The sequence below is a fragment of the Channa argus genome, chromosome 18, assembly GCF_033026475.1.
Source record: "Channa argus isolate prfri chromosome 18, Channa argus male v1.0, whole genome shotgun sequence".
NCBI lineage: Eukaryota > Metazoa > Chordata > Actinopteri > Anabantiformes > Channidae > Channa > Channa argus.
In genome coordinates, this window is record NC_090214.1 from 8,194,821 (window position 1) to 8,221,328 (window position 26,508).

The 26,508-nt window shown below is 37.3% G+C and overlaps 2 protein-coding genes, 3 long non-coding RNA genes and 1 pseudogene across 27 annotated transcripts in view; 3 read left to right on the top strand and 3 right to left on the bottom strand.

Annotated features, from left to right (window-relative positions):
* The window catches only part of add1 (adducin 1 (alpha)), a 26,232-nt gene extending 20,950 nt beyond the window's left edge, over positions 1-5,282 (top strand). For 10 of the 23 annotated variants that reach the window (XM_067483468.1, XM_067483467.1, XM_067483469.1 and 7 more), the window contains one exon: positions 2,996-5,282. In XM_067483468.1, coding sequence (XP_067339569.1) covers positions 2,996-3,282 — 287 coding nt within the window. In that variant the 3' untranslated portion in view covers positions 3,283-5,282. Of the gene's footprint in view, positions 1-664; positions 703-1,266; positions 1,283-2,327; positions 2,382-2,995 lie in introns of all 23 variants that reach the window. The other 13 variants (XM_067483485.1, XM_067483486.1, XM_067483487.1 and 10 more) reach the window with 8 other exon arrangements.
* On the bottom strand, positions 5,212-8,976 carry LOC137103295 (uncharacterized). The gene is made up of 4 exons (XR_010911450.1): positions 7,868-8,976; positions 7,392-7,554; positions 7,157-7,270; positions 5,212-7,028 (listed from the first exon to the last, which is right to left on the bottom strand). It is a non-coding gene; the product is annotated as an uncharacterized lncRNA (long non-coding RNA).
* Positions 8,977-10,808: 1,832 nt separating this feature from the next.
* On the bottom strand, positions 10,809-13,715 carry LOC137104028 (transcription factor 7-like 2). Its single transcript, XM_067484830.1, has 7 exons — positions 13,384-13,715; positions 12,272-12,352; positions 11,830-11,897; positions 11,630-11,707; positions 11,285-11,447; positions 11,056-11,163; positions 10,809-10,916 (listed from the first exon to the last, which is right to left on the bottom strand). The coding sequence occupies exons 1-7, from the start codon at positions 13,681-13,683 to the stop codon at positions 10,809-10,811; spliced, it is 906 nt and encodes a 301-aa protein (XP_067340931.1). The 5' UTR covers positions 13,684-13,715.
* Positions 13,716-15,000: 1,285 nt separating this feature from the next.
* On the bottom strand, positions 15,001-15,967 carry LOC137103903 (uncharacterized). The gene is made up of 3 exons (XR_010911619.1): positions 15,834-15,967; positions 15,595-15,717; positions 15,001-15,467 (listed from the first exon to the last, which is right to left on the bottom strand). It is a non-coding gene; the product is annotated as an uncharacterized lncRNA (long non-coding RNA).
* Positions 15,968-22,214: 6,247 nt separating this feature from the next.
* LOC137104080 (uncharacterized) lies at positions 22,215-23,514 on the top strand. The gene is made up of 3 exons (XR_010911633.1): positions 22,215-22,323; positions 22,458-22,506; positions 22,712-23,514. It is a non-coding gene; the product is annotated as an uncharacterized lncRNA (long non-coding RNA).
* Positions 23,515-24,115: 601 nt separating this feature from the next.
* LOC137104029 (nucleolar protein 14-like) lies at positions 24,116-25,113 on the top strand (annotated as a pseudogene).
* The last annotated feature ends 1,395 nt before the right edge of the window (positions 25,114-26,508 follow it).

A 26,508-nucleotide genomic window follows, 5' to 3' on the forward strand; every position in this document is an offset into this window, starting at 1 on the left:
GTAATAACAGGCCAAGAGGTTTTGAGTATTTAATCAGGTTTATGCCGTGCAAAAATGTAAAATGACAAAAGCAGATGGTTTGGTAAGGCAGTTGCATTTTAAATTTAAATGAAATTAGGATTCTTAAACTTTCTATGTTGGAGCCCAGAACAGATGTCTCAGTCTGTTTTCATTCTTTTAATTTTCTTCCTCTTGGTCTGTATTACTATTAAATTACACCTAAGTCAGCAGTATCATCCATGATAGTTTAATTGTAAACAAGCAGGTATTTATACTTTTATGTAAACAATTATTGGCATTAATTTACCCACAAGCTTATATCTTTTTGTTTATGAGCTACAAATAGCAAAAAGTTAACCGCTACATGAGGGAGAGGGGGATGATTAGGTTTGATTGCAGGTGTAATCTAATGCCTGAAATGTTATATAACATGTGTCCCTGTATGTACGGTATCTCTTTTACTTTTTCATTTTCCATCTATTTGGGGTCTAATAAGAATGGTTCCCAACCATTCTTGTTAAAAATGTTTCTTGTGATTATTTTCTCTCCCTCATTCACATTTAATTTTTTTTTTTAAATTTTAACTCCGTGCCTGTGGTTTGATCTGCATAGACATTTGTTTCTACTTGTGCTTTTTCTTCTTTGTGGCTGCGATTACAATCAGGAGATGGAAATGCAAAAGAGTACCTGTTGCCATAGTAAGTATGTACTGTTCCACCTCCTCACCATCCTCCTAATTACGCTATACATCTGTGCTTGATCATTTTTTTCCTTCTTTGCATGGCTTTAGTAGTAAAGCTGTTCTGTGGTTTGAATTAATGTGTCTGCTGGGGTTTGTGATTCAGTTCTGTGTACTTCTCAAAGTGTGTGCCTAAATGTTTTTGGGGGTTATTTCAGAGCTCCTTCATCTCTTGTTATTTGAAGCAATTTGCTGTTAAAATAAGGCAAATATTAAATTACCAGGCAGGACATGGTTATCTTGATACATTTTCCTTAAAATTGTGTTTTAGTGTGAGCCTTTGCTCTCTCAATATCTTGTATCAAAGTCCCATTTCCAAGTGGAGGATGTTTCTGAAGTAAACCTCACAACGTTTCAAACCTTTCACACTAGCTAACTTCTCTTTTCTACTGGCCAGTGACTCACTCTCTGTTTAACCAACCTCATACGCACATACGCACATTGTACCAATGTTATATGACATTGTTTTGCTCGTAAACAAATCTGGTAATGTTTTGAAAATGTGTCAAATGTTGTTTGTCTTACAGACGAGTCCTTTACCAGGTACATCAGTGCTTTATTTGAGTGTGGCTTTTGAACCAAACTTGCTGCTGTTGGCTTTGCTTAAATTTGCCGTCAGTTTAGCTTTAAAGATGGTTGAAGCCCAAAGCTTGGCTGCGTGATGTGTAGTCTCCATATTATCTGTCTGTGTTATTTAGCCTCAGTACTATTTGGACAGACATGGAATTTAAAGTAAACACTGGTGTGTACTGTTTTCTCAGGTCTTGACAAAGGGCTTTTCATTCTAGTCTCTGTAGCATGTGCGCAACATTAAAAATGAACCAAGCTGCAGTTGTTTTGCAAATGACTACGTGGTGTGAGCTTGTAGCAGTATTTGAAATCCTGTGTGGGCCACTGATACCTGGTCTGCAGAAGCAGACCTTGATCCAGCACTAGCACCTGTTGCTTTTTAACTCTGTTTGCTGGGAGTACAATTGAAAAAATAAAATGACTATTGGTTGATGAATTCCTGAAAACCCGACTGCTAAACATTTTTTTGGAAAATACAGGCACCAAGATGTTCTTCCTACACTCAGATAAAGAAATGCAAAGCAAAGGATTGTCAATTTTGGCTTAGAATTATTGCGAACTTTCAAAACAATGGGTGCTTTACTTCAGACATAGTAAGACAGACTGTTTAAAATAACTGTCCGTTTATTGTTGTTGTGGTTAGTCCTATCAATGCTATAACGCTATCAACGACTCCAGTTAAATTGCACAGTTCACAGTGTGTTTATTGTAATTTCACAACTTGGCTCTTTGAAAACACAAAGTACAAACACCCCTAGGATTCGGTATAGAGATCAAAAGGTTAGTTTTTATACTTCCTGCAACTGGATTAAATTGCAATCAGATGTAACACTGTTCTCACCAGTTAGGGCTCAGGCTCCAGCCGATAATTCAAGGCCAAGTTTTAACTCCCTGCTATTTGATTTTATTACTTTATCCCCTTGTTATGTAACCTTACTTTTATGGTTTTCTAATTCAGATTACTGAAAGCATTGCTATATTTTATTGTAGACTTTCACATTTGTTTGTCTGTACACAGGGTGCAAATGAGCAAGGGAACTGCGCTCATTAAGATTTCCCTGTTTAAATGAAGGTAAAAACAAAAATGCTGTGTACCAGCTTCAGCCTCACAGAGTAGGGAGAGTCAGAGACAAAGAAATGTGATTAAATGACACAGTCTTACTTTTTGTTGCCCATTGCCATTTATAGAGGTACATTAAGAAGTAAATAAAAGAAAAACAGTAGATCTGTTTTTTATTTAAGGAAAGATGCAACTTGTGGTTTCAGGTGTGTTGTTTTATTGTTTATTTATTGTTGTGTTTCGCAAATTGCATTTTTTTTTTTTTTTGGCTTTTAAAGGAAAAGGTGCCTGTGGAAATGTTACACTTGTGTGCCTCAGGCTCTGTTAAACCTAGAAATATGTCGCTTTACTTTTGTACTTTTCTAAAGTCAAGATATCTTTAGACAATTAAAGTACCTACACCTACCAAATGTTAAAAATAAAAGTCAAGTTCTGTGGAAAAGTAGATGGCATTTATTTATTTGTTTGTTTGTTTATTTGTTTATTTATTTATTAAGGATACTGAGGATTTTTACAGCATGTCCACTGGTCAGTTTGTAGTAGCACCAGAGTTGTAAAATCAGCAGCGCACATCAGTCAACCAGCCCCCTGAGACTGATAACTCTCTCCATCTCCCTCTCTTCCAGAGTCCTTACCAGAACAAACCTATAAAGATGAGAGCGATGCAGCCACCCTGAGACAGACCCTACCTGATTTAACACCCGACGACCCGTCTGATGTCCCCGCACTTCCAGGGGAAGATTCCGCCTCCACCTCTGCCCCTGCTACTGCAGATGCAGCTGAGGGGGAGGAACCCACTGAGGCTGGTGACCAAGAATGTGACGAGTCTCCCAGTAAATCACCTTCCAAAAAGAAAAAGAAGTTTCGCACTCCTTCTTTCCTAAAGAAAAACAAAAAAAAGACAGAGTCCTAGATTAGAGAATGTTGGATTGGTCATCAAGGCTGGCCGCTGCCTCTTTTTACTTTTGCTTTTGTCTGCTGTCATTGCGCCCTCGGAGCAAACCACACTAACGCAGTTTTTGTTGTTTGGATATTATTTGTTGCTCGCTTATTAACCTTTTTTCCACATTAGCGTGTGCCAATTTTGTATAGAGTATATAAAAATGAGTGATTGCAAAGGTTATTAACTATTAGAAGCTTTTAGTTGAGAGTGAGTGATGCCTTCAGTTTTATACACTCCACCTGGCGTTTTATGCATGTCTATTGCTACAAGCCCAAACACTTGATGTGAGGTTTTAGGGTTTTAACACCCTTGTATATTTTTATTTTATTTTGGGGAGGAAAAAAAAGAGTATTACTAAACTGTGGTAACAACTAGAATGTATTGGGTTTGTATCAAAGTGTCAGTATCTTTAATCAAAAGTCAATGCAGGACGAAGCTTAACTGTGAGGACTACAAATTGTATAGTAATACTTAAACCTCTGAAGCTGTGCATCCATGTAATTAGATTTTTAGCCGGCCAGGGAACTACAGTAGGTTATTTAGTCTTGGGGGGGAAATGCAGTCGTAAGCAGTCCATGTTATCGTGTGCATAATCCAACATTTCTAATAAGTCCTATACATTCAACATAAATGGCATTTAAACACTAGTTGATGTATTTTTATTTTTTTTAAATACTCCCCTAAAGCATTTGACACAGCCGTAAATAACAGGCATGTCATACAGTGCTTTAGATCTTTGTATGATGCGTTTTAATATTTTATTAACCAAGGCAAATAAAACTACTCCTGCAGTGCTGTAAACCTACAGATAACATTCTTTGAAAAAAGCGATGTTGTGTGAGACTCACACAGTGTGAATCATCCCTGGAAGTGTCATAAGCACTGTGTTGCATGATTATTCCAAGGATTGTTATTGTATTTGCTACTGGCTGTAATTCTCTAGTATGAAGAAGAAGAAATATGTACAAACAAACTCTGTTAATGTTTTTCATTTATTCATAGATTTCACTCATTGGAGCTTTGCTTTGTTTGGCAATGCCCCTTGATTTTTCTATTAAAGACACAAGCAGAAGAATGAGTTGTATGAGATACACATTTCTTTTCTCTTTTTTGTTTCATAAAGTAGATTGAGCCATGACAAATTGCTGTGAGAGAGCACTGTGAATCACCTTTTTATAAACCACTGTCTTGGAACTTATACAAGCATTTCCTTTTATATAGTCAAAGTCTTATCATAGAAGTAGAGCCGTGTAACTGACACTATTACGAAGCTGCATGATCGTTATTATTTCAGAATACTCAAGCTGGACTTTCCTGTGTACCAACGCCACTCTGAGTAAACACGTCATTGAATAACCATGTGTTTCCAGTTGCAGTAAAGACACAAATGTCAACTGGAGAAGCAATTCAGTCTTTGTTTTGTGATGTCTAATCAATAGTGTGACTGAAAATAGGCTGTGCTTAAAGTTGCAGGGCATTAATACAAAGTCCGTCCCCATGCATTGACATCCTAACTTGTGTTTATTCATCCTGTTTTAGTGAAGACTTAGTCATCAGCCTAACTCATTGTGAACCAAAAGGCAACACTAAGAGGAAGCTTCACCTAATCTGAGAGGTTAGGTGAAGCTAACAAACCTGGGCCGTTGTTTCAGTAGTTGGTGGGTGGTTTTCCTACAGTGCTACATATAAGCTAAAAATGTCTAACTCCTGAAGGACTGCATGTGTAGGGTGCTTAGAGTGTGTACTGTCCTTTAAATTACTGTAACTTCTTTATTTTAGTTTGCTTATTTTTTTTAGCTCTACAGTGCTGATAATTATGCTAAAGTCCTTTTTTTATAATCACAATTTTCATTTGTGGCACCTACATATTTTTGTTTAAAATCCCACATCTATGCCGACTTGTTTTTTCACACTGAACTATTTCCAAATTAAACCTCTCATCATTAAACCTCTACAGACTTACTAACCCATTTTTTTTGTGGTTCTGTGTCTTTTATGGCCATAAATAAAAAATTAAAAAAAAAAACTACAATGTAAATTAGTTTTGTATAATTATTCATGTTAAAACATAGAATACTGTGGGGGGAAAAACACTGTCAAGCCAACGTCCACATCATTAATTAAACATTTCCATTTCATGTAAGTGCAAATGTATAGAATTTAGTATTAAAGGTGTTTTTCAACAGGTCCAAAGCGTCTGTGGTACCAGTTAAGTAAATCATTAACGCAGTACTCAAAAACTGCAAAAGTATAAATACACCAACAATAATATTAAAGTATATGTACCACACTGACCTTTTTACTTAAATCAAAGTACATGATTTTGAATAAATTTTAAGAAAGGTAAAAAAAAAAACTCCATAAACTAAGAGAAAGGAAAAGATTGTTTGAAAATACTAAACTGTAAAGTTATCAGAGTAGGTAAGTTAACAGTCGTGTATCTGGTTTTAATGTGGTGTTTTCATATCATTTAATATCCACTGTAATTTTAAGTTGCATTTGATTTGTGATACCTTAGTTTGACATATCCAAACAGATAATTAACATATCTTTAAATTTAAACAAATTATAAGTAGTATGGACTAATGCATTTCTGTTTAAAAGGTTCACAGTGCATAGCCTTCTGTTACATCATGCAGAATAGCAGCATTTCATTACAGTTTCATTTACTCAAGAAGGACAATGGAAACTTTTCTGAAAACTAGTCAAGAGTTAAGCAACAGTTTAATGTTCACATTTACAATGCAGCAGCTCGAGCACCTATGCCTATCAGCTACTGACCAAACAATTTCTTATACAAAGATACAAGTTCAAACAGCACTAAATGTAACCTAAAAGTGCTTACAGAGACAAACTGACCACACTCATTTAATTTCAACCACTTTTATACCGTATGTGCAGTTTGAGCTTATTGCCTATACCCAAACTGGGGGGGTTGCACTTCTGTGTTCTGGCCACACTGAGGTGCTCGTCGTCAGGGGTTTGACCATGGAGCAAATCTTTGAAGTCACAGAAGCTCTCTGGAGCTTCGAGAGATGGAAAACGGAATATCTCATCTCATCTCTCTGCATGCTTATTTAACTACAGTGTCTTATTTACATGAAGCTCACAAGGAAACTCAAGGCAAAGGCAAAGTCTTTTTTTCCAATACAAATATGAATGTAGTTACTATTATAAATGTATGGGACCTCAGCTTTGGCTGCATCTTGCTGGGCCTTCACCTTCTCTTTGCTCAGACTCTTCTCTTTAGCACTGGTCTGTTTATCCTTAGGTTTTCTCCTCATCCTCGCTTTCTTGCTCAAAGTCAAAGTCAGAGTGACCTTCTTCTTCACTGGTTCGCTCTCCATCTCCCTCCTCCTCCTCATAACTTCATCGTCTTTATCTTCTTCCTATGCCTCTGATTCCTGATCTTCATGGCTCTCATCCTCTTCTGAATTTTCATTTCCATCTCCCTCAGACTCCATTGGTCAATTTTCCATCATAGACAAAAAATAGTGCATCAAATAGCATCAATACTGAAAGAAGTGGAACTATTGCAAAACAAATGATAAAAACACAAACCATACATTACATGTTGTCTCTTACCTGATAAGCCAAGGTCTTTTTGTAATCCTTACTCAGAAAATAGCCATCACTGATGTCATCGTCAGATATGTGGACTTGAGCGGGTGCACTGTCCCCAACTTCATCCCCATCATCCTCCTCAGATGGTCAGCCTTGAAGAAAGCACAAAGCAAAATCTATATATCACAGATGTTGGAACAGAAATCGAATGCAATGACAACAAGGAGCTGTTTGCATGAAGATAAAAATGTTCAGCAGCTTCCCTGTACTTTGAACATACCTTGAGCTTCTGCACTTTCTCCCTGTCCTCACTGGCAAGCTCCTCTGGGGTTTTCATCTTCTCTGAGGGCTGAGCCTTCATCTCAAAACCGAGCTCTCTGACCATCATGTCATACTAATCCGATGAAAACCACAGAGGAAGACGGAGAACAAATAATTATCAAATGCTATCACTTTATAAAAAATGGATAAATGAAATGGATGATCAACATCTTGCTGACTGAATTATGGCTCACCTTCTCCTGCTTGGATTTCTGGATGAGCTCTTCAATGAGCTCCTGTCTGGACTTGGCCCTCTGGCTTCCTTCGTCCTCCTGCTGCTGCTGCTGCTCCCCTGATGTTTTTTTCTGAGGAGACCACCACCACCTCGTCCTCCAAAGTGGGAAGCAGTCAACTCACCTAGTTGGGAAAAAACAATATCGTTATGATTATGTATCAGCTTTGTAACTGCAATATGACTTGAAATATCAAATATTGCTCAAAGGTGGGAATCATATAACTGTACTACAAGCCACCATGTTTGTGAAAAAATAAAAATAAATGACATTTTAAGAACATGGTAATATGAACAAATGCAGAACTTTTATCGAGGAAATTATTTATAATTTACAGTGCTTTTAACAGGCTCAGAATACAGCATCATTTTATTTTACAGTAGGCACTGAATACAGAAACACTGTTAATTTGGCATTTAGACCTGGAAAATACTCACCTAACAGAAGTCCTTTGTCTTCTGATCCATCATCACTATTCACATCGTTAATCTTCTCCATTTCAGCCAAAGACTGTCCATAATGAGTTAGCTCCTCTTCTTCGTTCAGGTTGCACAAATCTTACTTATCATGGACATACTAAGATTAGGTTGATATTTGTTAGTTATGAGCCTCAGTTAAAAAACTTTGCAAGAGAGTGCAGTTCTGCCAGAGCTGTTCTCGGCGTCCACATCCTTACCTCTCCACATTTAGATGAGATATATAGCAAACTACTAAAAAAACAATATTTTTCAACGACTATAGCTTTATTTTTACTGTTTTTCGCTATATTTATTTGTATTACCTGATTGCTGTACACTCTCTCAGACACTATTATACGAAACATACTTTATTAGAGAACTACAGATGTTTAACAGGAGTTGAGTTCAATCAAAACTTGTGTATATTTATATATGTGTGTGTGTGTCATAAAATAGAAGTAAAAGTTAGTCAAGTTTGCAAGTTCTATTTTTGTTAACACTTTAACTTAATTTGGTTCACTCTATCCTCACTAAGCTCTTATCATTGTAGCTGAATATCCCTCTCCCAGCATGACGCTGTGAACACCAGGCTTAACAGCTCAGATAGTGTTAAATGCACGATGAGTTGTGACCCATGGTTTCCACAGATAGAACCAAAACAGCCGAAGATTTTATGCTGCATTTTTCCCTTCTCCGGCCTTCATCAGGCTGCAGGATCTAGTTTATTCAGTGAATTTCTTTTTATTCTACTACACAATCGTCTTTACGATTTGAGATATGTTAGGAAAACTGGAAGTATTTACACTATCAACATGCAGATGTGTGATGGTAGACAGTACCTATTAATTCATGAAATATGTGATCACTTATAAAAACTAACTATAAAAATATTTGTTAAATAAATCTAGTTAATTAAATAATGTTGTCTTCTTTAGAAACAGGGCCAAATATAATTTTGTATTATTTATTGTTATCTGGATCAGACCAAGATCATTTTGAATAAAAATCTAAAATATTGACTTCATTGAATTGTAAAATGAAAACAGCAGCAAATATTTAAAAGTTTCATTATGAAACTGTTGCCAAAACACTGCCAATATATCTAAGTGATTAAATTCCGTTATAGCTTAATTTAATTAAAATGACATTAATCCCAGATCAAGAATGTTTGTCAGTTTAGGCATTTTGCAGATAATAGTATATACTATTATATACTATAAAAATCTTGAGTAAAGTGTAAAGTGTGTTGAAGGTTTGGGAGTAACAACATTAAATGTCCGTCATGCTTAGCTTAAGGATTTAAGGAGACTTACAACAAGCTGCTCGACTGAATATGCATTTATTACACTGTCTATTGTATGTGTTGATATCAAACACACACTATTTTCATATGTACAAATAGTTTGTGGGAGTTATTCATATATTATAACGGTACTGTAACCTACGGTTAGAATTGTAAGTACTGATGTAACGTTACACTGAACGTTGACTCTTGACCTACATTAGCTAAAAGTTAGCTTAGCTTTTCAGGCATTTTAGGTCAAGACTGACGTGTGTAGACTGACTTGTGTGTCTGACTGCAGCAAATAACTGTGTCAGGCCTAATAAGAACAACTACAAAACGGAAAGGTTGGGAGTATGTTAAAGCAAACTAAGTAACTTTACAATGAAGAGTCGTCAGTTTGTAAACATACTAATGCAATACGACTCCGGAAGGGTTTACCTTTTAACAGCGTCAACAAGATGAGTTATTAAATTCAGGTGACAAAAAACATGGGGCTATAACGCTCTGCCAAAGCGGAAATTAAGTCATATCACTTTAATATTTTTGTGTCCACGTTGTTTTGGTGAATTTCCACTCCAGCGTGCAGAGCATCAAGTCAAGTTTTAATACATGAAGCAGACAACAGAAACCTCCGGTATAAAATGACCGACAGCGCCTCTAGAGGTGCTGCATCATCCTTCAAAATAATGGCCCGGATTATACAGGAAGATGGACGTTTTATGGACAAGTCCAAAACACTGTGTGAAGATGCACGAGCAAATCATTTTATGGAAAATATGAACTATTAGGGCAACGTATTTGCTCCGTATTATAACGAGATACAGAGTAAAAATAAATTCCTCATGTGGCAGCAATACGTTGCTGTAGTACCTAGTCAACCATTAGATACATTTGCTGTGAAATATTGTACAGATGTTTGTTGTCCCCAAACAATGAATCCTGATCATTTTGTAAACTACACTTTCCCTCTAAATCCACCATGAGGTGCACGTTTGTTTGTCAGAGTGAAGAAATGAATACAGTTTGCGCAGACATTCATACTCCTATTTGTGAATCCCGAAATCTCAGTTCCACCACAGGGTTCACATTTGGTTTCTTAATTGCAAAGAAAGACCTTTTTGCTGTATTGACCTTGACAGTTTTCTGTCTTTTCATTTAGCACTACCTGCAGGTTAAAGTTTTCTTTTATGTCATGTCTCATTATCTATGGATAAAGGATAAACACATGTTCCACCTGATTGTAATGTTTACATGTTAATTTGAAAAGGGATCTTGTGGATTGGGTTTAGTAAAAAAGAGTATGTAGTAAAATGATTCTGCTTCATCATTTATTAAAAAAAGTAAAAAAAATTCAACTTAATAAAATTCAGTTAAAAGTTATTTGAAAATCACAACAGAAATTATTGGTTACAGGTTGACAAAAAATAAAGGTACAGTGTCTATGTCCGTGTGTGATGTTGAATCCTCCATCCCTGGTTTAGATGCACGTCCTGTAATGAAAACAAACAAAACACAGAAAATCCAGGATTCAGTCTTCAGTTGTACATCAATGCTATTTGCTTTGCAGGTCAGTTGTATCACATATTTTACTGTATATTAAATGTGACTGAATGTCATAAATAGAAGATGATATGGTCACATGTCATTTAGTTTTCCTCCCATTTTACATGTGATCCACAGAAATATTTGCTTACATTCAGCAGTCCTCACAGCCTTGCATCTTTGCCTCTTCCTCTTTTTGCCCTACACAAAACAAAACAATTTTAACTTCACATCTAAGTCCAGCTGATTAAAACGAGACAATATGCAACAATTATGTTTTATGATCTGCTGTAGGGATGGAAACGTGTGTGTGAGCTGTGTGTTGGCAGAGTGTACATACATAGTTATTACTAGATGACCATCCAGGGTGTTGCCTGGCATGTAGCTGCCTCTCCTCCTCAGCTTTCTCATAAAATTTTTCCTTCTCTTTCTTGGACAGTAATGCCCACTGTGGACAGACCATAACACTTCTTTTAGGGACATTAACTAAATCTACTGTGAAGATGTGAAATTTGCGAGTGAGAGTAACTTTGAAAAAAGCCTCAAACATACAGAGCTCACACACTTACCCTTTGCCCCAGGATGGTGTTCACTGTTGCATTGTCTCTGAGGTTGATTTCAGTCACAACATTTTGCCTCTGCTCCTTCATAAACAACATGAATGCGTTCAGAGGCTTTTTGATATAAGGCTTTTCATCGTCCTGTGGCTTGTCGTACTTTCGTTTTCTTCTTCTGATAACAGAGTAAGAGCACACATCAACACTGTGTAAATGTGTGTAATTCAAAACGTGGCAAAAATCCATCTGTGTCTATACTGTGGTGCACATTATAACCCATTCCAAGAATGGCCTTGTATGATACTCACTTTGCCAGAAAAGTTTATTTTTGACCTAAACTGACCAGAGCTCACTTACTTTGACATGGAGGTGCACACAGTAGGTGAAGCAGAGCTAAGATGATTGAGTGTATTAATGTACACCACCTCTCCGTTCCTGCATAAATCAAATCAAATAGAGATTCATTAGATAACACACATAGTGCAATGACACTAAAAGCACTTCATATTTGAGTATATCTTTGCGCATTCGATCACATTTAGGGCTGTGTGACTTACATCACTTGAAGGGGAACAAGGTTCTGGCCTGTGCTTTCCAAAAAGCTGATCTCCAGTGCATTGCTATACTGGAGACACAAACACAGAAAAGGTGATTAGAGACGCTGCATCCTGTGTGTCACCTGTCTACAAGGTCCCCCTGTCTTTTAAGTAATATTAACAGATTCAATGAGATGCAGTGGCTTATCCTGCAGCAAGAATATTCTGATGCAAACAACCTAGTTGAATATATTTATTCTAACAAATACATGAATCTAAGCTAAAAGTCTATATCACATTTACTGGGTCTGAAATGGTCATTTTTCTACTAGGGTTCTCAATTAGAAGGAATAGAACAGATGTATGTTTGGTTGTCTATTATTAAGCCTTTTGTTTACTAAATCACATCCACAGACAAAGAGTGAAGGTGGATCGCGGTATGTGTGGTAAACCAGGGTCTTACTGTGTGTCGAAAAGCTTCGGGGTCAAAGGCAGCGGTTGATGGCCCTGGGTGGTCATACACAGCCGAATGATACAGGGTGTGCTGTAAAGAAAGAGGGAAGGTCAACCAGCCCCAGTTGTTATGTTGTTAACCCTTAGTGATCTGAGGGTCTTTTTGGACGTTTTTACCACTTTACAATTTGCTTCAATAATTCACCATTAAACCGTTTTTTGTGGAAATGCTACATATTCATTTTTTTATTACATCAACTTATTTTTTATCAGATATTTTGTCATTATATTATACAATAATTCCACAATAAATCTGAAATTAAACAAAAAACACAAATCCGAGTAGTAAATTTTGTAATTTTTTGTTGTAAAAAGCAAAATAATTGAGACTCAACAGTTTTTATGTTTGTAACAAATGTGCAAACAGTATAGTGAAAAAACTATGTTCAACAAATCCAATGCCAGAGGTGAAAAATGTATATAAAACACAGGCGAGCCTTCGCAAAACTATTTACAACAATCCTAGCACTTTACTTGTGCCACTGTTCAAAGCAGTTCCTATTTGAAACTAAGCACAGTGCAACATCACAGGACTTACACTTCCAGGGAGTGTCACTTCTTTTTACCACCAGATGGCGCTGTTTGCACTGCGGGCCGGTTTTTAAACGGAAGTAAAGAGACGCGCATTTTTCGGACATTTAAACTTTAAAACTGCGTCAATTATGTTTCATAACTCGGGTTATGTTTGTGTTAAACAAAAAAAGAAAACTAATAAGCATTTTGAAGCCTTCATATTATATTTTTAATGAAAACAACGCTAATGGCGGCTCAGTGTCATTACTGCATCATTCAAAACAGCTTGCGTAAGTTTGCCCGCTCCGGTGCAGGCGTCGACTCCTAACGGTGAAGTTCTGACTAACTGGCAGTTATTCATTTCACTGATCAACAGAATCTCACTCTACAGTCGTTACATTATTAGCAACACATGGGATAATAGAGTACACACAGTTAAAATTAGCTCTTTGCTGTTCTTCTTTTGGGCTTAAGAACACATCATTTATGTCTGTCTTGTTTGGTGGAATTTGTAGTGTATTTATCCCTGACATTTACGTAGTATCTTACCTGTCCCTGGCTGTGGACATCTGCCTGGAAGTACAGGGGACCTGCTTGCATGATGCTTTCAGCAGCCGTCACTGGCTGCTGAAAGCTGTAGGGAGCATTAAGATGGTGATGCACTTCAGCTACTGGCTGAGGGTAGATGTCATATCCCAGCTCAGTAGGGTGTGCAGGAGCAGGTGGAGGTAAAGATGAACAGTTGGAGGATAGGCCTAATGCATCTTCTACCACAGCCTGGAGAGTGTTTAGTACTTCTCCCCACTCCATCTGCTTTATGAGACTATGGAAAACTGCTCTGACGTCCATTGTCAATGTTGGTCAGTTAGCAGTTAGTCTTTAATGAGCTCCTGTGTAAATAATATGTATAAGAAACTGTTGTATAAACACTTATAGGGAAGGACATCAGGCATACAATCAACAAATGTAAACTACATTTTTTTTAATTTAGTCAAGGAGAGAAAGGTGCAGTTTTTATGTACATAATGCACAAATAAAAGTTGTTATTCAGCATGATGTAACAGTAGGTTATGCAGTGTGAATCTTATTAAACACCTTCAGAGTCAGAAATGCAATAGTCCAAACCACTTGTAATTTGTTTATATTTCTAATAATATTCCCTTTACAAACACCACTCAACACCTGTTTGCCATTTAGTGACACAGGCAGACTCTAGGGGCTTTTGTTGAATTTCCCCGTTGTGGGATCAATAAAGTCTTATCTTAACTTATTATTAACTGACAACAGTGAAACATCTGTTAATTATCTGTTTGGATATGTCAAACTAAAATGTCAAATGCAACTTAAAATTACAGTGGATATTAAATGGATTGAAAACACCAAATTTAAAGCAAATACACAACTGTTAACTTACGGCCTGTAATAACTGACAGTTCAGTTCACAATCTTTGCTGTTCTCTGAGTTTGTGGTCTTCTTAAACTCTGGGACACTCGATGAAATGCAAAGGTGAAATCAGGCTAAAGCTTCACTATCTCTGGTTTCTGTTAAACTGAATGTGTTGTTGCTATAGAAAATCAAATTTCAAAATCACTATAGGCAACATTCCATTCTAGCAACTTCTAGCAGTGTCTACCAATTTCATAGCCTGACAAACATAATAACAACCACTATAAATGTCTCCATCACTTTTACATCACTACCCAAATGTAGAACCAGCCGATTAGAAGCCCTGCATTTAAATTCCTACTTAAGTTATATCCAAATAAGGTTTGTCCAGTAGTAACATATTATTATTTGTGACATAGGTAGGTTGCTAGGAGACAATAGGCAGCATTTAATTTTGTATCAGCTTGAGTTTGAGATGGTCAAATACTGTGTTGTTGTAATTATAGGTACATTTTTTCACGTTGTGTAATTTAATTATTCCAACTTTTACTTCACTACAAAAAAAGAGTAAATATCTATACCATTAACTAGTTAAAGTGTCATTATGTCATATTGGCACTTTTTAGTTCCATTTTGAGCACAGTATATTAAGATTAGGTTTATGTTTATGTTGTCTAATAAAAGCCTGTATGGCTCCATAGTTGTCAACTCATTAGTCATTGTCATCGTTTTGTTTGTGTATATGGGTTTGAATGTCATATCAAAAATAAAATCTGGCTTACAGGCTGGGATCATTGCGAAAAAACAACAGGTAAAACAATGACATCTGATACTGTTGATTTATGGTCTGTGATTTCAGTAAAAGTATCGGTAATCTTTAAAATATTACAATGATTGTATTTAACAACAGTAAAACAACAATACCTGTGAGGTATTAGCATTTCAAGCAAAGAGAAACGACCCCTCTATTCTTCTCAAATGGCTCCTTTTAAACAACAATTTGTGTATTTAAAAATCTAAAGTGAATTGAAATTTGTTTAGCAGAACCCAATTTTCTCTTCTATCATCTCCAATTAAACATCTTGCAATGGCTTTATTTTTATTTTGTGCACAGGCCCAACTTCTGGAACTGGATTAAACTACATGTCCAGAAAATATCCTTCACTGATGTCATCGGCAGATATGTGGACTTGAACGGGTGCACTGTCCCCACCTTCACCCCCCATCATCCTCCTCACATGGTCAGCTTTGTAGAAAGCACAAAGTAAAATCTATATCACAGATGCTAAAACAGAAATCGAATGCAATGACAATAAAAAGCTGTTTGCATGAAGATAAAAATGTACAGCAGCTTCCCTGTACTTTGAACATACCCTGAGCTTCTGCACTTTCTCCCTGTCCTCACTGGCAAGCTCCTCTGGGGTTTTCATCTTCTCTGAGGGCTGAGCCTTCATCTCAAAACCGAGCTCTCTGACCATCATGCCATACTAATCCAGCTGAAAACCACAGAGGAAGACGGAGAACAAATAATTATCAAATGCTATCACTTTATAAAAAATGGATAAATTAAATGGAGGATCCACATCTTGCTGATTGACTGGTGCATGTTTACCTTTGGCTTTTCCTCCTGTTTCTCTGCATTGTCTGTTTTGAGGGTCTTTTTCACTACTGGCGCCTCGATGTCCTTCCACTCCTAATCCAGCTTGTCAATCAACTCCTGGGCTTCTTCCCTCTGCACCTGTCGTTTCCACTGAGATAGAACGCAAAAGTTACTCATTAAAACTATAAGCCAAATATCCTGTACAAAGGTCACTTGTTAACTTAAGTGTCTCAAGTGTTTTTGGCTCACCTTCTCCTGCTTGAACTTCTGGATGGGCTCTTCAATGAGCTCCTCTCTGGACTTGGCCCTCTGGCTTCCTTCCTTCCTTCCTTCCTCCTCCTCCTCCTCCTCCTCCTCCTCGTCCTGCTGCTGCTGATGCTGATGCTGCTCCCATGATGCTTTTTATTTCGTATTACCTGTATAAATGTTAAGACCTTAAACTGTAAGGACTTTATTCCCAGATCAAGAATGTCTGTCAGTTTAGGCATTTTGGAGAGAATAGTAGGCACTAAAACAATCTTGCTCACAGAGTGAAGTGTGGTGAAGCTTGGGGAGTATCAACATTAAATGTTTTGTCTTACCTTAGTTATGGCTTTGGAGTGAGACACACCTGGAAGACCCACATCATACTTAGTTTTTCTCCCCAAAACAGCAAATTTCTTCCTGTTGATTTTCACCTCAAAGGGGTTGTTTCTGATCTCAGTAGAGGTTTTGTTCATTCTGATCTTTTCAGCAAGACTACTCTTTTTAGGTGCTTTCCCCATCTGTGAAGCGGACAACAGAAACCTCCGGTATCAAATGACCAACAGCGCCTCTAGAGGTGCTGCATCATCCTTCAAAATAATGGCACGGATTATACAGGAAGATGGATGTTTTATGGACAAGTCCAAAACACTGTGTGAAGATGCACGAGCAAATCATTTTATGGAAAATATGAACTAGTAGGGCAACGTATTTGCTCCGTATTATAACGAGATACAGAGTAAAAATAAATTCCTCATGTGGCAGCAATACGTTGCTGTAGTACCTAGTCAACCATTAGATACATTTGCTGTGAAATATTGTACAGATGTTTGTTGTCCCCAAACAATGAATCCTGATCATTTTGTAAACTACACTGTCCCTCTAAATCCACCATGAGGTGCACGTTTGTTTGTCAGAGTGAAGAAATGGATACAGTTTGCGCAGACATTCATACTCCTATTTGTGAATCCCGAAATCTCAGTTCCACCACAGGGTTCACATTTGGTTTCTTAATTGCAAAGAAAGACCTTTTTGCTGTATTGACCTTGACAGTTTTATGTATTTTCATTTAGCACTACCTGCAGGTTAAGGTTTTCTTTTATGTCATGTCTCATTATCTATGGATAAAGGATAAACACATGTTCCACCTGATTGTAATGTTTACATGTTAATTTGAAAAGGGATTTTGCGGATTGGGTTTAGTAAAAAAGTATGTAGTAAAATGATTCTGCTTCATCATTTATTAAAAAAAGTTAAAAAACCAACTTAATACAATTCAATTAAAAGTTATTTAAAAAACACAACAGAAATTATTGGTTACAGGTTGACAAAAAATAAAGGTACAGTGTCTATGTCCGTGTGTGATGTTGAATCCTCCATCCCTGGTTTAGATGCAGGTCCTGTAATGAAAACAAAGAAAAACACAGAAAATCCAGGATTCAGTCTTCAGTTGTACATCAATGCTATTTGCTTTGCAGGTCAGTTGTATCACATATTTTACTGTATACTAAATGTGACTGAATGTCATAAATCAAAGATGATATGGTCACATGTCATTTAGTTTACCTCCCATTTTACATGTGATCCACAGAAATATTTGCTTACATTCAGCAGTCCTCACAGCCTTGCATCTTTGCCTCTTCCTCTTTTTTGCCCTACACAAAACAAAACAATTTTAACTTCACATCCAAGTCGAGCTGATTAAAACGAGACAATATGCATCAATTGTGTTTTATGATCTGCTGTAGGGATGGAAACGTGTGTGAGCTGTGTGTTGAGTGTACATACATAGTTATTACTAGATGACCATCCAGGGTGTTGCCTGGCATGTAGCAGCATCTCCTCCTCAGCTTTCTCATAAAATTTTTCCTTCTCTTTCTTTGACAGTAATGCCCACTGTGGACAGATCATAACACTTGTTTTATGGACATTAACAACATCAACTGTCAAGATGTGAAATTTGCGAGTGAGAGTAAATTTGAAAAAAGCCTCAAACATACAGAGCTCACACACTTACCCTTTGCCCCAGGATGGTGTTCACTGTTGCATTGTCTCTGAGGTGGATTTCAGTCACAACATTTTGCCTCTCCAATACAATAATTCCACAATAAACCTGAAATTAAATAAAAAACATTTTGTGCCACTGTTCAAAGCAGTTCCTATTTGAAACTAAGCACAGTGCAACATCACAGGACTTACACTTCCAGGGAGTGTCACTTCTTTTTACCACAAGATGGCGCTGTTTGCACTGCGGGCCGGCTTTTAAACGGAAGTAAAGAGACGCGCATTTTTCGGACATGTTGGTGGACATTCGGACAAACTTTAAAACTGCGTCAATTATGTGTCATAACTCTGGTTATGTTTGTTTTAAACAAAAAAAAGAAAACTAATAAGCATTTTGAAGCCTTCATATTATATTTTTAATGAAAACAACGCTAATGGCGGCTCAGTGTCATTACTGCATCATTCAAAACAGCTTGCGTAAGTTTGCCCGCTCCGGTGCAGGCGTCGACTCCTAACGGTGAAGTTCTGACTAACTGGCAGTTATTCATTTCACTGATCAACAGAATCTCACTCTACAGTCGTTACATTATTAGCAACACATGGGATAATAGAGTACACACAGTTAAAATTAGCTCTTTGCTGTTCTTCTTTTGGGCTTAAGAACACATCATTTATGTCTGTCTTGTTTGGTGGAATTTGTAGTGTATTTATCCCTGACATTTACGTAGTATCTTACCTGTCCCTGGCTGTGGACATCTGCCTGGAAGTACAGGGGACCTGCTTGCATGATGCTTTCAGCAGCCGTCACTGGCTGCTGAAAGCTGTAGGGAGCATTAAGATGGTGATGCACTTCAGCTACTGGCTGAGGGTAGATGTCATATCCCAGCTCAGTAGGGTGTGCAGGAGCAGGTGGAGGTAAAGATGAACAGTTGGAGGATAGGCCTAATGCATCTTCTACCACAGCCTGGAGAGTGTTTAGTACTTCTCCCCACTCCATCTGCTTTATAAGACTATGGAAAACTGCTCTGACGTCCATTGTCAATGTTGGTCAGTCAGCAGTTAGTCTTTAATGAGCTCCTGTGTAAATAATATGTATAAGAAACTGTTGTATAAACACTTATAGGGAAGGACATCAGGGATACAATCAACAAATGTAAACTAGATTGTTTTGATTTAGTCAAGAAGAGAAAGGAGCATTTGTATAACTAATGCACAAATAAGTTGCAAAACATAGGAGACAGTGAACAGGTAGCTTATGTTCATTGGTTCTCAAGATGCTGCATGAACCATTAAAATGCCATTGCAAGGTCCCCCCCCACCTGATGGGCCTTTTGAACATTGGATGATTGACTTCATTGAATTGTCACCATGGCAAAACAAAAGACATTGCTTGACCATGGTTTGCATGTTTAGTTAGTGGGTAGAGGTTTTTCCTTCTTCCAAACAGGATACATCCACATTGGTAAAAGCCCTAACAAAAGACATCATTGTTCGCTGGGGTATTCCAAAAAAGATCAGTAGCGACAATGGTCGTGGGTTAGTGTTGAAAGATTTGTCAAATTATTTTGGATTTGAATTCAAATATCATTGCCCTTACCACCCTCAGAGTGCAGGTGCAATAGAACGACAAAATGTCATCCTCAAGACAAAACTATTAAAATGCTGTGAAAAAACAGGTTTGACATGGATTGAAGCATTACCATTGGTACGGTTCTATATGTGTACAAGAGTAAGAACAAAACATGGGTTAAGTCCATTTGAAATTATATTTGGAAAACCTCCTAGTATAGGGCTTAATCCTATCAAACAAAGTCTGATGACTGGGCGTCATGAAGATATGATGCTGGATTATTGTGCAAAACTTTCTGCCTCTCTCTAAGCCCTTCGTCCCCAGGTGAAAGCAGCCCTGCCTACCCCTGCAGACAACAGCCTGCACAATCTCAAAACAGGTCACTGGGTGCTCATCAAAGACCATCGGAGGAAACACTGGAGGCAGAGACGTTTCACAGGACCACATCAAGTACTGCTGACTTCTACTACAGCAGTGAAGGTGGAGGGAGGCGCCACGTGGGTCCACGCCAGCCACTGCTAGAAGATCCCCACACGTGAATCAGAAAAAGAACTACACCCAAAAGAACATCGACTAGACAAGGAAAACAACCAGAAAGGTACAGACAGTCAAATTTGTCCCCTGAATTGTTCACCCCGGTGAGGGGGGAGAAGTGCAGATTGGGCTCAGCCCGCACTTCAAGCTCCAACAAACGTCAAGAAGGGTGAATACAGGAAGGTGACAAAGGCGACATCTGGTGCCCAACGATGGAAAAATCTAGCTATGATCACATCAGCCCCTGGGGCTGGTTTGACATCGTGTTAGGAAAATGGAAGGCCTTCATCCTGTCCCTTTTCACAGGTGTTGTTATAGGCATTACTGCACTAACCCTGTGTGGGTGTTGCCTTATTCCGTGTGCACGTGGACTAATAATGCGTGCAATTGACCATTTCATCTCACACCAAATGACTATTCAAAGTATGCCTTTATTTGGAGACAGTGCTTATCCCTGAGTCCTTTCACATCCCCAACTGGGAACTTCCATATAATTAAATTGATAGTATTGAGTTAAATTGATTTGGGCATAATTTGGGAACATAATGATGGAATGTTTTGAAAATTTTTGAGAATTAACTCTTCTGATGAACTGTCCCTACTGTTGCTCAGCCTTAATGAATCCTGATCATGTAGTTATTATAAAATGATAAAAGGGCGGATGTGTGAGAGAAATTTCAAAGTCTCTGTAACACTGTTTCACAGTTTTCACACTTCTGGCAGACCCAGTATCATACTTGCTTAAACCAGGTCATCTTATGTGTGGTGTCTATGAGGTATTATCGCTTCAAGCAAAGAGAAACGTCCCCTCTATTCCTCTCAAATGGCCATCTAGTTTTCCTCACATTTCCCATTCTCTGGATGAAAATTTAAAATCCATGAGAGCCGCAGTTTGTCTGTTGGTAAAGTCAGACTCTATAAACATTTCAGACTGTTCATACCAGTGGATCACATCCGTGATCCCAGCAAGGTTTTTTTTTCTATCTGGTTTGGGATTTTCTCTGCTATGTCACTGACAGTGGCAGTGGCAGTGACAGAATTTCTGATTTCTTTTTTATATATATATATATATATATATATATATATATATATATATATATATATATATATATATTGATTTTGAATGCTTAAATACAGTACTGAAATTGAAATGGCTAAATCAATAGTAGTATCTGGTATTATCTTCTCAGAGGTTTATTTTTTAAAAATGGGTGGTAATTCTTAAAATTGATTTCCTTGTTGAAATAATTGCCAGTTAACCTGTCTTCCTACAACAAACAAGTTATGCTGTACCTACAACACTAGATAGATAAAACATGTCTGTTCAATATACAATTTGCTAAATGATCAGGGATACTGCTCAATCTATGAAAACTTCAGCTCCAAATATGATTTGGATAGGGTGATCAAAGCTATTCCAGATCCAGTTAAACATTTAATCCTAAGACACGTGATATGTTAATTAACAATCTGCTGGTGCTGGCAAAGTTTTTCAAACACACAAAGAAATAGAGGAAAAGCAAACCCCTCTTCTCTATTTTTAAAAAGGACAATCACCTCAGTTCCTTAAAACTGATGAAGAAAAGACCGGAAAAGTGTCTTCTTAGATGCTATGAAGACATAGTTTATAGCGACCTGTAGAGCCCTATTTGAAAAAAGGTTTTAGTTATTTTGTCACATGATTTGGTAGGTTAACGTGGCACAGCTCCATTTAACTGTTTCCAGTTTAAAAAAAAAAAAAATATATACATATATATATATATATATATATATATATATATAAAGGTTTGTGCCTCTATGAGCCTTACATCAAAAAGCCTTTGAATGCATTCATGTTGTTTATGAAGGAGCAGAGGCAAAATGTTGTGACCGAAATCAACCTCAGAGACAATGCAACAATGAACACCATCCTGGGGCAAAGGGTAAGTGTGTGAGCTTTGTATGTTTGAGGCCTTTTTCAAAGTTACCCTCACTCGCAAATTTCACATCTTGACAGTAGATTTAGTTAATGTCCCTAAAACAAGTGTTATGGTCTGTCCACAGTGGGCATTACTGTCCAAGAAAGAGAAGGAAAAATTTTATGAGAAAGCTGAGGAGGAGAGGCAGCTACATGCCAGGCAACACCCTGGATGGTCATCTAGTAATAACTATGTATGTACACTCTGCCAACACACAGCTCACACACACGTTTCCATCCCTACAGCAGATCATAAAATATAATTGTTGCATATTGTCTCGTTTTAATCAGCTGGACTTAGATGTGAAGTTAAAATTGTTTTGTGTAGGGCAAAAAGAGGAAGAGGCAAAGATGCAAGGATGTGAGGACTGCTGAATGTAAGCAAATATTTCTGTGGATCACATGTAAAATGGGAGGAAAACTAAATGACATGTGACCATATCATCTTTGATTTATGACATTCAATCACATTTAGTATACAGTAAAATATGTGATACAACTGACCTGCAAAGCAAATAGAATTGATGTACAACTGAAGACTGAATCCTGGATTTTCTGTGTTTTTGTTTGTTTTCATTACAGGACCTGCATCTAAACCAGGGATGGAGGATTCAACATCACACACGGACATAGACACTGTACCTTTATTTTTTGTCAACCTGTAACCAGTAATTTCTGTTGTGTTTTTTAAATAACTTTTAACTGAATTGTATTAAGTTGAATTTTTTTTAACCTTTTTAAATTTTAACCTTTTCAAATTAACATGTAAACATTACAATCAGGTGGAACATGTGTTTATCCTTTATCCATAGATCCATAGACATGACATAAAAGAAAACTTTAACCTGCAGGTAGTGCTAAATGAAAAGACAGAAAACTGTCAAGGTCAATACAGCAAAAAGGTCTTTCTTTGCAATGAAACCAAATGTGAACCCTGTGGTGGAACTGAGATTTTGGGATACACAAATAGGAGTATGAATGTATTACAAACTGTAGTACAAACTGTATTCATTTCTTTACTCTGATGAACAAACGTGCACCTCATGGTGGATTTAGAGGGAAAGTGTAGTTTACAAAATGGTCGAGATTTATTGTTTGGGGACAACAAACATCTGTACAATATTTCACAGCAAATGTATCTAATGGTTGACTAGGTACTACAGCAACGTATTGCTGCCACATGAGGAATTTATTTTTACTCTGTATCTCGTTATAATACGGAGCAAATACGTTGCCCTAGTAGTTCATATTTTCCATAAAATGATTTGCTCGTGCATCTTCACACAGTGTTTTGGACTTGTCCATAAAACGTCCATCTTCCTGTATAATCCGTGCCATTATTTTGAAGGATGATGCAGCACCTCTAGAGGCGCTGTCGGTCATTTGATACCGGAGGTTTCTGTTGTCTGCTTCATGTATTAAAATTTGACTTGATGCTCTGCACGCTGGAGTCGTATTGCATTAGTATGTTTACACACTGACGACTGTACTTTGTAAAGTTGCTTAGTTGGGAGTATGTTAGAGCAAACATCACAGAAAATTCTGAAAGTACATTGTACACTGCTAATGTAATGTCAGCGATGTTAGTTGATCAGTCCTGCACTCTAGTACAGATGGGAAAAGCACCTAAGAAGAGTAGTCTTGCTGTAGTCTTGCTGAATGAACAAAACCTCTACTGAGATCAAAAACACCCCCTTTGAGGTGAAAATCGACAGGAAGAAATTTTCTGTTTTGGGGAGAAAAAACTAAGTATGATGTGGGTCTTCCAGGTGTGTCTCACTCCAAAGCCATAACTAAGGTAAGACAAAACATTTAATGTTGATACTCCCCAAGCTTCACCACACTTCACTCTGTGAGCAAGATTGTTTCAGTGCCTACTATTCTCTCCAAAATGCCTAAACTGACAGACATTCTTGATCTGGGAATAAAGGCCTTCTCAGTTTAAGGTCCTAACATTTATACAGGTAATACGAAATAAAAAGCATCATGGGAGCAGCAGCAGCAGCAGCAGGACGAGGAGGAGGAGGAGGAGGAGGAGGAGGAGGAGGAAGGAAGGAAGGAAGGAAGGAAGGAAGCCAGAGGGCCATGTCCAGAGAGGAGCTCATTGAAGAGCCCATCCAGAAGTTCAAGCAGGAGAAGGTGAGCCAAAAACACTTGAGACACTTAAGTTAACAAGTGACATTTGTACAGGATATTTGGCTTATAGTTTTAATGAGTAACTTTTGCGTTCTATCTCAGTGGAAACGACAGGTGCAGAGGGAAGAAGCCCAGGAGCTGATTGACAAGCTGGATTAGGAGTGGAAGGACATCGAGGCGCCAGTAGTGAAAAAGACCCTCAAAACAGAGAATGCTGAGAAACAGGAGGAAAAGCCAAAGGTAAACATGCACCAGTCAATCAGCAAGATGTGGATCCTCCATTTAATTTATCCATTTTTTATAAAGTGATAGCATTTGATAATTATTTGTTCTCCGTCTTCCTCTGTGGTTTTCAGCTGGATTAGTATGGCATGATGGTCAGAGAGCTCGGTTTTGAGATGAAGGCTCAGCCCTCAGAGAAGATGAAAACCCCAGAGGAGCTTGCCAGTGAGGACAGGGAGAAAGTGCAGAAGCTCAGGGTATGTTCAAAGTACAGGGAAGCTGCTGTACATTTTTATCTTCATGCAAACAGCTTTTTATTGTCATTGCATTCGATTTCTGTTTTAGCATCTGTGATATAGATTTTACTTTGTGCTTTCTACAAAGCTGACCATGTGAGGAGGATGATGGGGGGTGAAGGTGGGGACAGTGCACCCGTTCAAGTCCACATATCTGCCGATGACATCAGTGAAGGATATTTTCTGGACATGTAGTTTAATCCAGTTCCAGAAGTTGGGCCTGTGCACAAAATAAAAATAAAGCCATTGCAAGATGTTTAATTGGAGAGGATAGAAGAGAAAATTGGGTTCTGCTAAACAAATTTCAATTCACTTTAGATTTTTAAATACATAAATTATACCTTGGTCGTTTTCCAATTGTTGTTTAAAAGGAGCCATTTGAGAGGAATAGAGGGGTCGTTTCTCTTTGCTTGAAATGCTAATACCTCACAGACACCACACATAAGACGACCTCTGATTTATCTTGTGACATTTTGTAGGCTTGTGACTTCTAGTTGAAAAACCAGATACTACCAGGAGTAATAGATGAAATACTATTTTTAAATAAAAGTATAAACACACAAACCATAATTTACTGTAGTAAATGTATATGGATCACATGATTTATAATTTACTTAAAATATTAAAGGTAAATGTACTTGAATTTTTTGTCACCCTGTCCCTTTCTGTGGATCTGTGCTGTTTTGTATTGTATGTTTGTTATTAAATACAATCATTGTAATATTTTAAAGATTACAGATAATTTAACTGAAATCACAGACCATAAATCAACAGTACCTGTTGTTTTTTCGCAATGATCCCAGCCTGTAAGCCAGATTTTATTTTTGATATGACATTCAAACCTAAATACACAAACAAAACGATGACAATGACTAATGAGTTGACAACTATGGAGCCATACAGGCTTTTATTAGACAACATAAACATAAACCTAATCTTAATATACTGTGCTCAAAATGGAACTAAAAATGCCTATATGACATAATGACACTTTAACTAGTTAATGGTATAGATATTTACTCTTTTTTTGTAGTGACGTAAAAGTAAAAGTTGGCATAATTAAATTACACAACATGAAAAAATGTACCTATAATTACAATAACACAGTATTTGACCATCTCAAACTCAAGCTGATACAAAAGTAAATACTGCCTATTGTCTCCTAGCAACCTACCTATGTCACACATAATAATATGTTACTACTGGACAAACCTTATTTGGATATAACTTAAGTAGGAATTTAAATGCAGGGCTTCTAATTGGCTGGTTCTACATTTGGGTAGTGATGTAAAAGTGATGGAGACATTTATAGTGGTTGTTATTATGTTTGTCAGGCTATGAAATTGGTAGACACTGCTAGAAGTTGCTAGAATAGAATGTTGCCTATAGTGATTTTCAAATTAGATTTTCTATAGCACATTCTAACACATTCAGTTTAACAAAAACCAGAGAGAGTGAAGCTTTAGCCTGATTTCACCTTTGCATTTCATCGAGTGTCCCTGAGTTTAAGAAGACCACAAACTAAGAGAACAGCAAAGATTGTGAACTGAACTGTCAGTTATTACAGGCCGTAAGTTAACAGTTGTGTATTTGCTTTAAATGTGGTGTTTTCAATCCATTTAATATCCACTGTAATTTTAAGTTGCATTTGACATTTTAGTTTGACATATCCAAACAGATAATTAACAGATGTTTCACTGTTGTCAGTTAATAATAAGTTAAGAT

Bases quoted from the DNA above. Each gene is read 5' to 3' on its own strand.
- LOC137104028 (XM_067484830.1), bottom strand. From the start codon at position 13,683: ATGGACGTCAGAGCAGTTTTCCATAGTCTCATAAAGCAGATGGAGTGG. The intron at 11,898-12,271 runs GTAAGACCCTGG...TTGTGTCTCCAG, and splicing joins CCGAAGCTTTTCGACACACA to TATAGCAATGCACTGGAGAT. The intron at 11,708-11,829 runs GTAAGTCACACA...TGATTTATGCAG, and splicing joins CTTGTTCCCCTTCAAGTGAT to GAACGGAGAGGTGGTGTACA.